At 42.9% G+C, this 14,539-nt stretch overlaps 1 protein-coding gene across 1 annotated transcript in view; it reads left to right on the top strand.

The window, feature by feature from the left end:
• Window positions 1-14,310, top strand: part of LOC133513438 (latent-transforming growth factor beta-binding protein 1-like) — a 118,763-nt gene extending 104,453 nt beyond the window's left edge. The window contains exons 33-41 of the mRNA XM_061844244.1: window positions 211-345; window positions 2,110-2,307; window positions 2,964-3,056; window positions 3,356-3,484; window positions 4,065-4,205; window positions 6,110-6,283; window positions 7,576-7,854; window positions 9,214-9,363; window positions 11,267-14,310. Of these exons, the coding sequence (XP_061700228.1) occupies window positions 211-345; window positions 2,110-2,307; window positions 2,964-3,056; window positions 3,356-3,484; window positions 4,065-4,205; window positions 6,110-6,283; window positions 7,576-7,854; window positions 9,214-9,363; window positions 11,267-11,433 (1,466 nt within the window). The 3' untranslated portion in view covers window positions 11,434-14,310. The remainder of the gene's footprint in view (window positions 1-210; window positions 346-2,109; window positions 2,308-2,963; window positions 3,057-3,355; window positions 3,485-4,064; window positions 4,206-6,109; window positions 6,284-7,575; window positions 7,855-9,213; window positions 9,364-11,266) is intronic.
• The last annotated feature ends 229 nt before the right edge of the window (window positions 14,311-14,539 follow it).

Below are 14,539 nucleotides of genomic sequence, written 5' to 3'. Positions count from 1 at the left end.
TTCAGAGAAGGGATGCATGGATACTAACCAAACCTTAACGGATGATCAGTTGACGGAAGGATTTAAATTGCCTTGCATAAACACGACGTACTCTAAGCGTGAATATCCAACTTCTACTGACAATGATATATACGCTAGTGTGTCCTTGTGGAGCACATGCCTTTGTGTACATGCCTGATCCATTTATTGACCTCGCGACCTCTCCCTCAGATGTGAATGAATGCGAGATGAGCCTGGCGCTGTGCGGGGAGGCCCTGTGTGAGAACTTCGACGGCAGCTTCCTGTGCATCTGCACCAACGACAATGAGGAATTTGATCCCATCACCAGCCGCTGCCGCTCCCTGGGTAAGAGAACGCCGCGAGCGCCCGCGATGCCTCACTGGACTTGATTCTGCATCGCGTCGACGGGAGACCGAGTTTTCCTTCATTTAATGAGCCATGTCTTTATTATCCTAACAACAAGGGTGATGATGTGGACACGACCTGCTTCATGTCTCTCGAGCGTCTTTTTGACCTGGCTGCTGCCATTTGTTTTGCAAGCTAAGTCCCGCGGTTGGTTGGACAGCCTGCAAAATTTGCATGAGTCGAATCCCCCAGACAATTGCTGCTGTAACTCCTTCAGTCAAGCCAAGCAAACTCCCCGTGGGCCTGGTTACCGTAGACGCGTTTTCCCACCAAGACAAACAATGACGGACTGTACCTACTGGTAATCGACGCTGCGGGCATCTCCTTTTAGATAGTTACCGTTACGCGCCGCATTGTGCTTTCACAGCAGAGCACTTTGAGTCACGGAAACACAATCACGACCCTGAGTTTGGTCCGTGTGCGGGAATTGGGCATATTTCCATTCTTAAGCGGCGCGCCCTCAGCAAGGTTGTTTTCCCCTTCTGCCCCGGCATTAAACCCCAACTATGCCTCTGTGTACATTTTTGCCACATTCCCCTGTTTGCTTTCGACGTGTGTTAATCAATCATGTGAACGTGAATGGTGTGTTGACTCACATGCCAGTGTTTCCATTTGGGTAAGCTGCGTGCTTATGGTTCAAAATCCCTGAGCCCATGCCTATTGGACAAATGAGTGGGCTAAGCGAGGGGTGGGCGAGGGTGATGCACCACCCTAACAGGAGGCATGCAAACACATTGACTCATAAAGCAATGTTCCTGCGTGATATTGGGGAATTATACAGTGGAGCATCCAAAGTTGAAAACAATCCTTAGCCTCATAGCATAATTGCCCAAGTCATTTTTGAACATTTAAAGAAAACAAACAAGGAAAGTGTAGTTGACTCGATTTAAGCTTTTGCATATTACCATGACCTGTATCACTGCAAAGAAACACCGACATAAAACAAACACATTGGTATTTTTCATTGCTATTGTGACAGTAAGTTGAAAATGATTCAGGCAATTATGCTGTTAGGCTAACGACAGCCATTCAAAAATTCTGGTTGATGTCCAAATTGTTATCTTTCAAAACCATGTTTCCCAGAAGAAAGTAACATGAGTTCCAGGATCAGGCAGCACGGTGGATAACTGCTTTGCACATCTGCCTCACATTTCTGAGGACCTGTTCAACCCTGGACTACTCTGTGTGGTGTTTGCATGTTCTCCTCGTGTCTGTGTGGGTTTTCTCCAGGTAAACCTCCCACATGCCAAAATGATCCATGGTAGGTTAACTGAAGACTCTTAAGTTTTCTTTGCCGCTTGTCCTCACGAGCGTTGCGGGGAGTGCTGGTGCCTATCACAGCTGCCAACGGGCAGGAGACGGGGTACACCCTGAACTGGTCACCAGCCAATCGCAGGGCACATAGAGACAAACAGTCGCACTCACAATCACACCTAGGGGCAATTTAGAGTATCCAATTAATGTTGCATGCTTTCAGAATGTGGGAGGAAACTGGAGTGCCTGGAGAAAACCCACACAGGCACGGGGAGAACATGCAAACTCCACACAAGCAGGGGCGGTATTAAACCTGGGTCCTCAGAACTGTGAGGCCAACACTTTACCAGCTGATCCACCGTGCTGCCCAGTTGTTTATATGTGTATATATTTTTGCATTCCATTCTTCCATATTGTCCTGAATATACAACTTTTTTGGTCCACTTGCAGCTGACACCGACTCCAAACCCCTCCCTCCTGCATCCCCGTCAGCCGAGGAGAGGAAGGAGTGCTACTACAACTTAAACGACGCCAACTTCTGCGACAATGTCTTGTCCCGTAACACCACCAAGCAGGAGTGCTGCTGCACCGTGGGCACCGGCTGGGGGGACAACTGCGAGATCCACGCCTGCCCCGCTCCAGGAGGAGGTGCGATTCAATTTTTGCATTTTAATTCGGGACGGGGAGTGGACTACCGCAATTTTCCTCAGTTGACTGTGTGGAAAATTAACTCTCAATTAATGGACTCGTTTTATTCATTGTTATTACTTTAAATTTGTATTATTTTCAGATGGCAGCACAGTTTAATAGTGTTTAGCAAGTCTGCTTCAAAATTATGAGATTTCAGGTTTGGCTTTCATCTTGTGTGGGTTTTCTTTGGGTACTGCTCCCACATTCCAAAAACATGTATGTATTACGTTCATTGAAGAATAATTGTTTACGCATAAAACACTGGAACAAAATACAACAAAACTGCCGATTTAGGTAACTTTGCTAGCCTGCGCGCTAACTTCTTAAACCAGAATAAAGACTCGACATTTGTGTGTAAGAAGACCTTAGCGGACACCCACGAACTACTGCAGTTGAGCTCGAATCAGCATCCAAGTAGTACATTCCAATTGCTTCATGATGTGACTAGTCAACTTTCAATTCCACGTAATTATCAACTTATCAAGTTATCTTAAGCAGTTATTACACCTATCCTAAATGTAAACGACATACGGTCATTCCATTGCATCTTATCGGACCCTGATAATAACACTTTCAACTAAGTAACACTAAAAATAGCACTATTTCTTTTCCAGATGATTATCACCAGCTGTGCCCTCACGGCAGCGGCTCCATCCCCCTGCCTGCTTCCTCTCCTCAAAGTTTGGCCGAACAGCGACTCTACATAGGTACTGATTTCATGACGATCACAAAGCTTTTACAGCTTCCTCAGCGTTGGCACCGAATGTTTTATTTTCACTTTCTGCCGCTTTTAAAGCCAAATAAACAAACACCTTTTACGAGGGAGGCGGCCTGTGCCAACGCTCAACGGGATGCGTACCTGCCTTAATGCTATAATCACAGTCCGTCCTGACTGCTTCATTGTTTGCTAACTCGGAAGCCGCCAGTATTTCCATTCAACAGCGTTCCTTGTTTGTTTCTAGCATTTTCATCATGTCACTGTTTGTTCTGTCTCGTTGTTCTGCAGACGCAAATGAGTGTGAAATGTTTGGACCGGACATTTGTAAGAACGGACAATGCGTCAATCTATTCTCAACCTATACTTGCTACTGTCGCTCCGGATTCTACTATGACAACGTCAAGCTGGAGTGTGTTGGTAAGAAAGCTCCCCTTATTTTTCGAGCTTGAAATCATCAGTTGATCAGAACCACTGCATTTCAGCTGTACAACAGTCCCATCCCTGCGAGATCCCGTGCGTCCCGTGCCAGTGTTCTGACTCCTCTTATTGACACCACATGTCCCATTAGGCTTATTGCTTTCAGTCACAAAGCGCATGTTTTTGTACTTTTTGTTTTGGTACCACATTCTTCTGTCCCTGTAAAGCAGCTTTATTTTTTGTGGAAGGGAATGAGAAAATGTTTGAAATGATGACAATAAATGCGAATAAAAAAAGGCACTTAACATTTTGATATGAAAATGAAAAACATACAGTAAATAACCAGTGGACTTGTGGTTAACATATATGTCTAGCAGTAAAAGTGTTTAAAATGTTTGCCACACAGTTCTGAGGCACAGAATTCAAACCTTTGTGGTGCTTTCCTCTCTCTGAGCTTGGGTGGGTTTTCTCTGGGTGCTTGGTTTCTTTCCACATTCCACACATGGATGCGTGGAAATAAGAAAAACTAAGGTTCAAACAGGACTCTCTCTCAGTAACGGTGTACCATTGTGTTTTTCAGATTATGATGAATGTGAATTTGGGAACACCTGCATGGATGGAGCGTGTGTGAACACGCCGGGCTCGTTCAACTGCTTCTGCAGTCCACCGTTAGTGCTGGACAGCACGCGGCAGCGCTGCATAAGCATCAACGCTACAGAAGGTATGAGGTGCAAAAACCACTGACATAATGACCATTTGTATGAAAATGTTTGATTCTCACCCAAAGTCTATTAAGCACTGGTTGACCCACAACCAGAGATAGAGACATGAACTGAATCGGCCCGAGTCAATGTGTTCATGACTTGTGATTTGACAAAACCCAAAAGACTAACTTGCGTGAGGGAGTTATATAATATTATCTAACCTTATCAATCTTCCTTCTTTACAAATTGTCATAAGCCAGCGGCACGGCGGCGGACCCAAATGCAGGACTTCCAGGCAAAGGTATAATGTTCGGAGTGGTTTTATTCCAAAAACAGATCAATACCAAAAAAGGCCGTCCAACACATGTAGAACCACAAAAACATGTGGCAAAAAGTCTTCTTGTTTTCCTTTCGGCTTGTCCCGTTAGCGTGTCATCTTTTTCCATCTAAGCCCATCTCGTGCTTTTTCCTCTTTAACACCCACTGCCTTCATGTCCTCCCTCACAACATTAATCAACCTTTTCTTTGGTCTTCCTCTCGCTCGTTTGCCTGGCAGCTCCATCCTCAGCACCCTTCTGCCAATATACTCACTCAATCACCTCTGAACATTTCCAAACCATTGATGTCTGCTTTCTCTAACCTTGCCTCCAAAACATCGAACTTTGGCTGTCCCTCTACTGAGCTAATTTCTAATCCTGTCCAACCTGTTCACTCCAAGCGAGAACCTCAGCATCTTCATTTCTGGTACCTCCAGTTCTGCTTCCTGTTATTTCTTCAGTGCCACCGTCTCTGAGTCCAATAATCCTGAAACAAGGTCCGAAGTACGAGGCAAAACTTGGAAGGCAGAGGCGCAAAAACGCGAGGCTAGAGGCAAGGTCCAAAAGCATGAAACGAGCTACGGTGACTATGAGGCAAACTAAGAAACATGACAAGACGTGGTCAAACTAAAATGGCACAGACTCGTTGTGATGAAGGATTCCTCTACACTAACTTAACGCACAGTAGCGGTGTATCCCAGAATGTAGTGAAGCATGCGCAACGAACTGGCAAATGCCGATGACACATTTACCATTTAAGTTCTTAGTTCATTAGCGTCCCAAATGTAACACAGCTGTGACGGCTGTCCGAGGTGGCACCGCCCAGAGAAGTGGCCTGGCCGCGCTACTCACAAGGAAGCGCCGCCCACGGCAGTGGCCAGACCATGCCCATGACACAAATACTATGAAGACTGAAACAATTGACTCTGACTAGAGGCTTGATTTGAGATAACGTGTGACTTGATTTCACTTGTCCCAGACTTCATTTAAGGATTAAAAATGTATGCCTCGATCAGATTAGAGGATTTTACCCCCTTTATTAGCCCGACTTGCTATCGTGTCTGATTTCCTAGATTGAGTGTAATATTTTTTGTCAGGAACAAAAAAGTTCATAAAGTGTGGTCTAATCCTCGACCAACAATTTTGCCATACAATAGCACCAAAATGGCTCAATGAAAAGTCTAGCATGTTTGATTTTGGGGGGAAATTTTAGTAATGTGCGTCATTTCCCTTTTGCACGGCAGCTCTCCGACAGCACACACTGACGTCGACCAATGGGATTGGGCCTTGCGACCGGCTTGCTGCTTTGTCAACATAGTTGCATGACATTGTCAACATTTATTCATGTACACGACATCGGCAGTTTCGATGTTTACCGAAACTTTAGGGCAGGATTCAACACAATGCTGGCATGTTTACGTGCAAACATTGGACCTAACATTAAAATGGCAAAATAAAGTTATGTTGCCTGCTTGGTAAAAGACCAAATGTGTCTTGTAGTCTGATCCAAGCATTCCGTGAGGCTACTTGACCCGAAAAGAGACATGCGGTATTGAAAAATGCATGGATGCAAAATGAATCCTTATCCATTTTTTTTTCCAAAGAAATTGTGGAGTCCAATCTTGATGTGCACATGGACATCTGCTGGCAGCGTCTGGAGGGAGACAACATGTGTTCCGAACCTCTGCAGGGCCGCAGAACCACCTACACTGAGTGTTGCTGCCTCTATGGGATTGCCTGGAGTGGGCAGTGTGCCTTCTGTCCCAGGAAAGACTCAGGTGAGATAAATTATAAATTCAATTAATCTTACTTGTGAGAGTCATTTGAATGAAACATACTTTTTGCTTTGACTTGAATATTTATGTGAGGAAGAATGAATACTTTTGCTCTGTTGTAATCATCAACATGCCGCTCATTGCTTTTATTTTATTTAGCCATTACTGCGTGTGGCATAAATTTTAGACTTCGCTATTGACTTCCACAAAGGGCGCCGTTGGGCCGATCCAACGTAATCACAAGTGTCATTTGGTTTCAATTTACCAGTCAGATGGCACAAGGCAGTCACATGGCCACATACAAACCCTTCTTAGGCAAATCACTGAGACTCATTTTGGAGGGCGGGGGCAAACAGACATGCAAGTGATTACTTTACAGACTCCAAAAAAAACAGCAGTTTTGTCTTGTGGCGTAGTCTTAAATTGTGACTGTCCAAAGTACAATATTTCAGCCCACTTCTAACTTGAGAAAACATCTCGCAGTAAGTTGTAAATTCTCTCTCTCACTCTCTCTCTCTCTGTCATGCACTCACACACATGGTTGCACACACAAACACTCTCTCGATAAATCTGGTCGGCCAGCAGCATCTTTATGACTTCGTTTAAGTGAATACAGCAAATAATGGATCAGCTTTGGGCTCACAGTTCTGAGGACCCGGGTTTGGCTTGTCATGTTCTCCCCGTGCCTGTGTGGGTTTTCTCCGGGCACTCCCGTTTCCCCCCAAAAACACGCAACATTAATTGGACACTCTAAATTGCCCCGTCGTTGTGACTGTGAGTGCGGCTGTTTGTCTCTATGTGCCCTGCGATTGGCTGGCAACCAGTTTAGGGTGTACCCCGCCTCGTGGCCCTTGACAGCTGGATAGGCTCCAGCACTCCTCGCGATCCTTGTGAGGATACGCGGCTCTAGAAAATGGATGGTTGGATGGCCGGATGGATACTCACAAGTTACTCTTAAACTGAGTAATTTTTGACTGAGTACTTTCTTCACCTTACTCAAGCTAATATAACTACTACTACTTTTTACTTTTACTCGAGTCCTACTGTATTCTTTATTGTCAGTACTCTTACTTGAGTGCAATATCTGACTATTCTGCCCACTTCAGATTATTTCAAGGAATATGCCGGACTAGTGGTTAACATGTTTGCCTCAGGCTGCGAAATCTTGATTCAGGCCTTCCTTTGTGGCATTTTTCTGGGTACCCCCCCCCCCCCACCTCCTCCCTACACACACACACATTCCAAATTACACCCCCCCACCCCTTCTTTCCTAACCTCTCGTCTGTTGCTTCCAGAGGACTACGCGGTCATGTGCAACCTCCCTCTGAGAGGAGGATCGGACAGCTTACGAGAGCGTCCGGGGTACGAGTATGGCGTCGACGGGCCCGACGATCCCACGGAGCCTTTTCTTCCTCCGTACTGGGACAATTACGGCGGCCCAGCGGGACCGTACGACGTTCCCGAGAGCGTCCCTCTGTTCAACGACAACGACTACAGCGTCCGGCAGCCGTCTGAGCGAGTCCCCGCCCATCGGCCCCATGAGCACCAGCCTCGGCTGGTGGATTCCTTCTCTGGTGGGTGGGATGCGTGCCGCTGAGACAGTGACACACCTGTCATGAAAGCAGATACATACATAACAAGTCGTTTTTCGTTCAAACATGTTTACGTGTTTTTATTGTGTTGCTTGTTTTAACAAGTTTAAATCATACGGTACGTTCGCCAAAGGCACAATCTAATGAAATTCAGTACAAGAGCTTTAGAAGAGAAATTATTTCAGAGAGGTTTTAATTCTTTATAGGACAGACATTGAAAAATGTTTTCAAAATTTTAACATCAGAAAGTTGTCTTTTTTAACCTTTAGCAATTGTCCTAACCTTTATTATGATAATAAGTCCAGTATTATATAATATTCTTTGATTATAGTGAGTTGTAGGTTCCGCCTACTGCCTTATAGGAGGGAACGTGTTCTTCAATTCAATTCAACTTTACGTTTGAAACTTTTTCTCAGTTCTATTTCCACCCTGCCAAGTTATTTTAATATATTACGCAAAAAAAAAATATTAGGAGACAGGGGACTGTTGAAGGAAATGAGCCGTTGTACTGTAAGTTTCCACACTTCTCGGAAGACATGAGTTGAGGGATTGTCTTGTCGTCCCAAAATACTCTTTGATACAGATGATACATCAATGTGTTGTACACAAGTCCCATCCAAGTATATCAGACAGAAGAAGGCGAAAAAAAAAAAATTCTCAAGGGCCAACAACATTTCATTTCTAATATGGACAGATGGGCCCGTTTATTCATGGAAGAGGTAAAAAATTGTTTATTTCAGGCAAAATGATCTGACACATTTACCTTTTATTTAACCTACAAATGTGATCATTTTTGCCAGACCCTATATATGAAATGTTTATTTTTCAATTTAATTCTTATTAAAGAACTGATGATTTAATAAAATACCATGAACCATGTTAAATATTTTTTTTACAATAAATTATTAGATAAGGTAACCTTAGTCCAACAATGGGAAAATTTTCAATTATTATTTATCCAATTATTTAAAATAAAGTAAATAATAAATTGATTTAATTAAAAGAAATACATTTGTTTTTAAAAATAATGCTGTGCTGTATGTGGCTATAATTTGCCCCCCCATGATATAACATATTGATTTGAAAGAAAAAAGAGCATCCCCAAAACAGTTTGTCCACAAAAATCCAAATTATCTTATTATAAAATTGGAAGCAAGTGTACATTTAAAATTCAGAAAGAATCCAAGTTAAGTACTTAATTTAGAGGTGTGTCCCAATATTTCTGTTACTATAGTGTCTTAGTAACCTAAATGTCCGATGCATAATAGAGATATCTTAAAAAAAACAAAAAGAAAACAACAACAACATTCTTTGTCATGTCTTTTTTGTGTGTGTTTTCAGAGCGCTACGATGGATTTGAAGGTCTCCAAGCAGAGGAATGCGGCATCTTGAACGGCTGCGAAAACGGACGCTGCGTCCGCGTGAGGGAAGGCTACACCTGCGACTGCTTCGACGGTTACGAGCTGAACCTAAACAAGATGGCCTGCATAGGTGCGTGCTCACGTTGACATGCCGGATATCTTGCAGCTGTGTTTCCGTTTAAAAAAAAATGCTGAGAGGTGTCGTGGCTGGTGGTGGTGGTGGTGGTGATGGGGGTGGGGGGGGGGTCATTGTGCATTTCAGCCTGCAATGCATCAGTCCGTTTTAATTGTCTTTCCAATTGTTAAATTCAGACTTTGGTGATCCCTCCCTTCATGTTTAAACCTTGTGGAGTCACTCTGAGATTTATTGCAATGAGGCAACTCTTCATGCGGCTCAAGGAGAAGATTTGCATTTTACAACCTTGCATTAGCTTGTATTTTACGCCGATCTAATGAAAGTGGTCTACTCCCCTCAAGCATTGTCTGTTAGCCCTTGGCCTGGCCGCTCGCCGCCAAGAGTAAGGCCTTGAATCTCCGTCCGCTAACTCCATGACATTGGTTTTAGAGTTTTTAGTTTGTGGTTTGTTTTGTGAAAACTGTGATACTCTGTTGTTATGGAATGTGATGATTACAATATTCTGTCTGCATATGGGCTTAGCAGCTTCGAGGTTGACACGGAGCCAGTGGAAACGTGCATGCAGCACTTGCTATTATTCCTCCTTTTCCCAAAATATCAATGCCAATATCAGAACATGAGGCTCATCCAATATCACAAGCGTGAAGGCTAAAAGAAAATGAAAAGTTAACTTTTCAGGACATTTAGCAGTCAAATGTGGCCTCGAAGTTCCACCCTGATCCAGCACGGACGAGGAATAAATGGGAAGGCATGTTTAAAGGTCCACTGTCATGAAATGCATGATTTTTAGTATGTTATTAATGAAAAAAAGGCAGCCGGAACGGACCCATCCGTTTTTTCACCACACAATATGATTTTGACACATAAGGCTTTTTGTCACTCCTGCGATGAAAATCCTCTCGAGGGATTTGTTTTCGAGAAGAAGCAGGAAGTGACGTTAGTAGCAGATGTCCACTCAGGCGGTCTCGAATGTTTCTACTAGTTTTACCTGCTGGAAGGTAGCTCTTTGTTCCTTCGTGTTAGCCAAAATGCCAGCTCGTTGAATGGCTGGATATTGTTCGAACACTCGGGAAGATGGATTCATTCTTCATACTTTTCAAAAAGACCTGGTTCATTGTGAAAAATTGATTGCACGGGTGCAAAGGACAAGAGCTTCATGGGTTCCAAATGACAGGTAGGCGTGTATACAACTACTAAAAAAAACAAAATAGTTTGGGGTGGGGGGCGTAATCTTCTCAGAATGTAAGAAAAGATCCACGTATGTTAGTCAGAGGTGCTAAATGTTTTGATGTACCTGTCGGCACCGAGCACAGCTTCGGCAGCGCCTCGTCCCCCGTGAACGGTAGGCTCATCACGGCATCACCCGGGTGGCTCATACATACTGTCTGGGAGTCTGTTGTTAGTTAGAAGTGATCCGCATATCATCTAAATATGGCTCGAAACGATAGTGTAATATTGCCCCGGTCACGTCACTCGATTGTGAGATGTTCTCTTCTTTGAAAAGAGCTTCTGTGTCCCATCGTAGGTGGCACAGCGTGTTTTCAATGGCGAATCTCGCGGTGTGACATAACGAACGGACGTTGCAGGCAATATGGCGACCACTTGGAGGTCAAATGAGACTTCCGCAACTTTGCGCATGAATGACGCGCTCTCCGCTCATATTTATTTTTTCGTATGGACAATGACGTGAATAATGTTATATGTATTTTTCATCTCACAGTTCATTTTAGGATGTTTATAGGGATGATACTTGACCTTTAATAACTGTACAATGTTATCAATCATTTTTGCAGGTACCGTGTCCAATCGGCATCAACTCGAAACTCTTCATCGCCAATCAATGCCAATGCTCCTATCCCCACCCCTGACCGGCACTTCATGTGTTCTTTTCCCGCAGACATAAACGAATGTGAGGACATCAGCGACAAAGTGCCGTTGTGCCAAAACGGCCACTGCAACAACACAGAAGGCTCCTACAAGTGCACCTGTTTGCCGGGCTTCGTGGCCTCCGCCAAGCCACACAAATGCATCCCAGCCCTCCCCAAGCCAGAAACGGGGAACTGAGAGCATTTCTCCTGCTTCCTTTAAGGATGAACTTTCACCCCTCCACTGGCATTCTCTTCCTCCGTGCCTGGCACAGTAACGCTGAAACGTCCAGACTCCGACTCCTCGCAGCAGACACACTTGCGTTTGACACACAACTCATTGAACCTTAGGCAAATAAGAGGAGTCAAGACATGACAAGGAGGTTTTGAACTTTTTCATTCGGTAACCTCCCCCCCAACAATTATTTGATGTATTTGACATACTTTGTTTTCCCTTTCTCCTGTTTTTTTTTTTTTTTGTTTTGTATTATTTATTTCAGGCCACGGCTAATAGCAAGCAATTAACGTGAGAAGGCTCAGAAAAAGAGGATTATCGTCATTTTGCATGCTCCCCGGGCTTATGTGCTCGCTTGGTAGGTTCATTTACTGAGCATAGGCATATATTTTTTCCAAGAGCAAAATCTCACAGCACACGGCACCAAACAAAAAATATCACAAAATTTACCGTGGATATGAAAAGTCTACACTTAGACAGCTGGTGTAAGTTTGAATGCGATTGGTTAATGCTGAACACAGACACGTTCCCAGTTTTTAATAAGAGGGTGTGCACACTTGTGAAAACTACATTTTCTCACTTATTTCTAATTCCCATTTCAAAAAGTTGTGTTTTTGTTTTGTCGTACAGCTAAGGTCACAGTGGTGGTGAAAAAAAGATTTTAAATGATTTATTTTTCCCTCAGAATATCGCAAAACCCCAACACTTAAAAAAGGGTGTGTAGACTTTTTATAGCCACTGTATCTATTCTGAAATAATGACATTTTGGTCTCAGCTTACTCACAAATTTACTACTACTACATTAGTGTCAGGGCAAGTTTGTGATTCGCTACCCGCATATTCACATGTCCTCTACTATTTGCCTAAAAACTAAACTAGTCACTGTTTTTGTGCGCAGGCCAAAGCCATGTCTAATGTAAAAGTGTTGATTCAGTACCATTTTGTGGCATCTTGGTACCAAGGAACTGTGTCAAAATAAGTTAAGGAACTTCAAATACAGGGAGTCCTCGGGTTAAGACGGTCTCGACCTAAGACGTTTAGAACTTTACAACGCCCGTCCCCCATCTGCCATTTTACCTGGCTAATGCTTGTCTGTGTTTGCGCGACTGGAGTCTCTTCACATTTTTCTCCCTCCTTTTTGGACATTATTGTCCCAAAGAAGAAAGCTGTATCTTTTAGCAATGGTTCTGCTGCCAAAAGAAAATCCATGACCATGGAAACGAAGCTCAAGATCATAAAAAGATCGGAGAAAGGAGAGACGCCAACACCACCAAGACTTCAGTCGGTCGACCGTGCTTACAATTATTAAAGACAAAGCCCGTACTTTAGCGCATGTAAAGGGTTCCGATCCTCAGTCGGATACAATGATCACAAAACAAGGTTCTTTGATACTTGTCGAGATGGAGTGGATTGAGGACCAGGTTCCTTCGCGGTAGCTAAGCCCTCCCCTTGTTTTTCTCCATCCACCTCTCAGCAGTAATGCTAAGTACACCATGTTTTTTATTTCAATGTATTTGTTTTTTATACAAAGTATTTTGATGTAAATTCTGACTTTAATGGTGGGATCCGACTTAAGTCAAAATTCACGTTATGTCGCTACTGTAGGAACGGATCTCAGTCGTAGACCGAGGACTCCCTGTAGTGTTTTGCCACCATTGTGTGGCATTCATCCAACAGTAAAACTTTTTTTTTTTAGGGGTGGGTCACTTACTCACAGATTTTTGCTATTCGCGCCAAGTTACAGTCCAATTTCATTATGTTGTGTGAATGGAAACAGGTGGAGACAAACATTAATTGTTCCTTCCGGCATCTAACAGAAAACCATTTACTGGTGCGTATTCTGCCAGTTACTATATACCAATGCCATAACATAGATTGATGAAAAAAGATACATTATTTGTAGTAAGTTTTTGGAACAATTCAGTGAAATTTGATCATCTCCTGGGGCTACACTGGTTAGGGATCCCATAGTTGTCCATGTGTGTCCTGCAATACGCAGGCGACCAGTCCAGAGTCCAGCCCGTCTGTTGCCCAAACTGCTCACCCAAGACCTTTATTATTTTAGGATGAGCGCGATAGAAAACGGATCGATGGCACTTAACTGATGGCGGTGTTAATAAACAGCCAAGTGATTTTCTTTTTCGTCATTACGCTTCTCCAACGTGTCAAATGCATGGACCAAGACTTGGGAAGACAATACAACCAAACATTTCAAAAAATAAAGGTGACAGCCGCTAATTTGAATGACTCGAAATGTATATGAGGATCTGATTATATGATGTTTTTTGTAAAGGTGCAATAATACTTGCCTTCATTTTTTTTTTTTACAATTTCCTTAAAGAAAATCAAACTAACAGTATTAACTTATTTTATTATGTCGACAAAGTAGCAAGGTTTATCGTAGTGTGATGCTACATTTTAGCCTTGTGTCTAAAATAACACCCAATCAAACAAATATCACTGTTTCGTAAGAAAAAGTTGCTTTCATATACATAATTCAAACAAATGATTAATTCCCATGAAGACAAAGTCTCTGCTTGAGAGGTTTGGTTATTTTGTACAGCTCTAGTACTATGTGTGTTTTTTTTTTTTTAATATCCTCTTAATGCTTCCAACGTAAACCACAAAATCTTGGGGGGAAAAAAACTCATACTATATCTTTGTAGATTTATACATATAAAAAACACACACACACACACACACAACTATTGTTAGAAGCAAATCTTTTTATGTGTGATGGGAGCGGCTGACACTGTACCAGAGGAACTGTGTGTATAACCTGCCCTGTGGAGCAGAATATGAACTTTATATATATATATATATATATATTTTTTTTTTTTTTTTTTTGGGGGGGGGGTGGCAGAACTGTTGTTAATCGAACTGCAGACATTTTCCATTTCATTACAAGGAAAATGCTTTTGAATCGTTAGCACCGATTTCTGTATGTGTCTATGGTTACATATTATTTGTGGTCATTACTTCTTTCAATCTGTTGGGGTTTTTTTCTGAGTCGTCAATATATCATAGACAGCCTTGACCTACTTGCTTTTCCTGATGCGAATTTGTTGTA

The sequence above is a fragment of the Syngnathoides biaculeatus genome, chromosome 15 (assembly GCF_019802595.1).
Source record: "Syngnathoides biaculeatus isolate LvHL_M chromosome 15, ASM1980259v1, whole genome shotgun sequence".
In the NCBI taxonomy this organism is placed as follows: Eukaryota; Metazoa; Chordata; class Actinopteri; order Syngnathiformes; family Syngnathidae; genus Syngnathoides; species Syngnathoides biaculeatus.
This window is presented reverse-complemented; position numbering and strand designations above follow the sequence as displayed.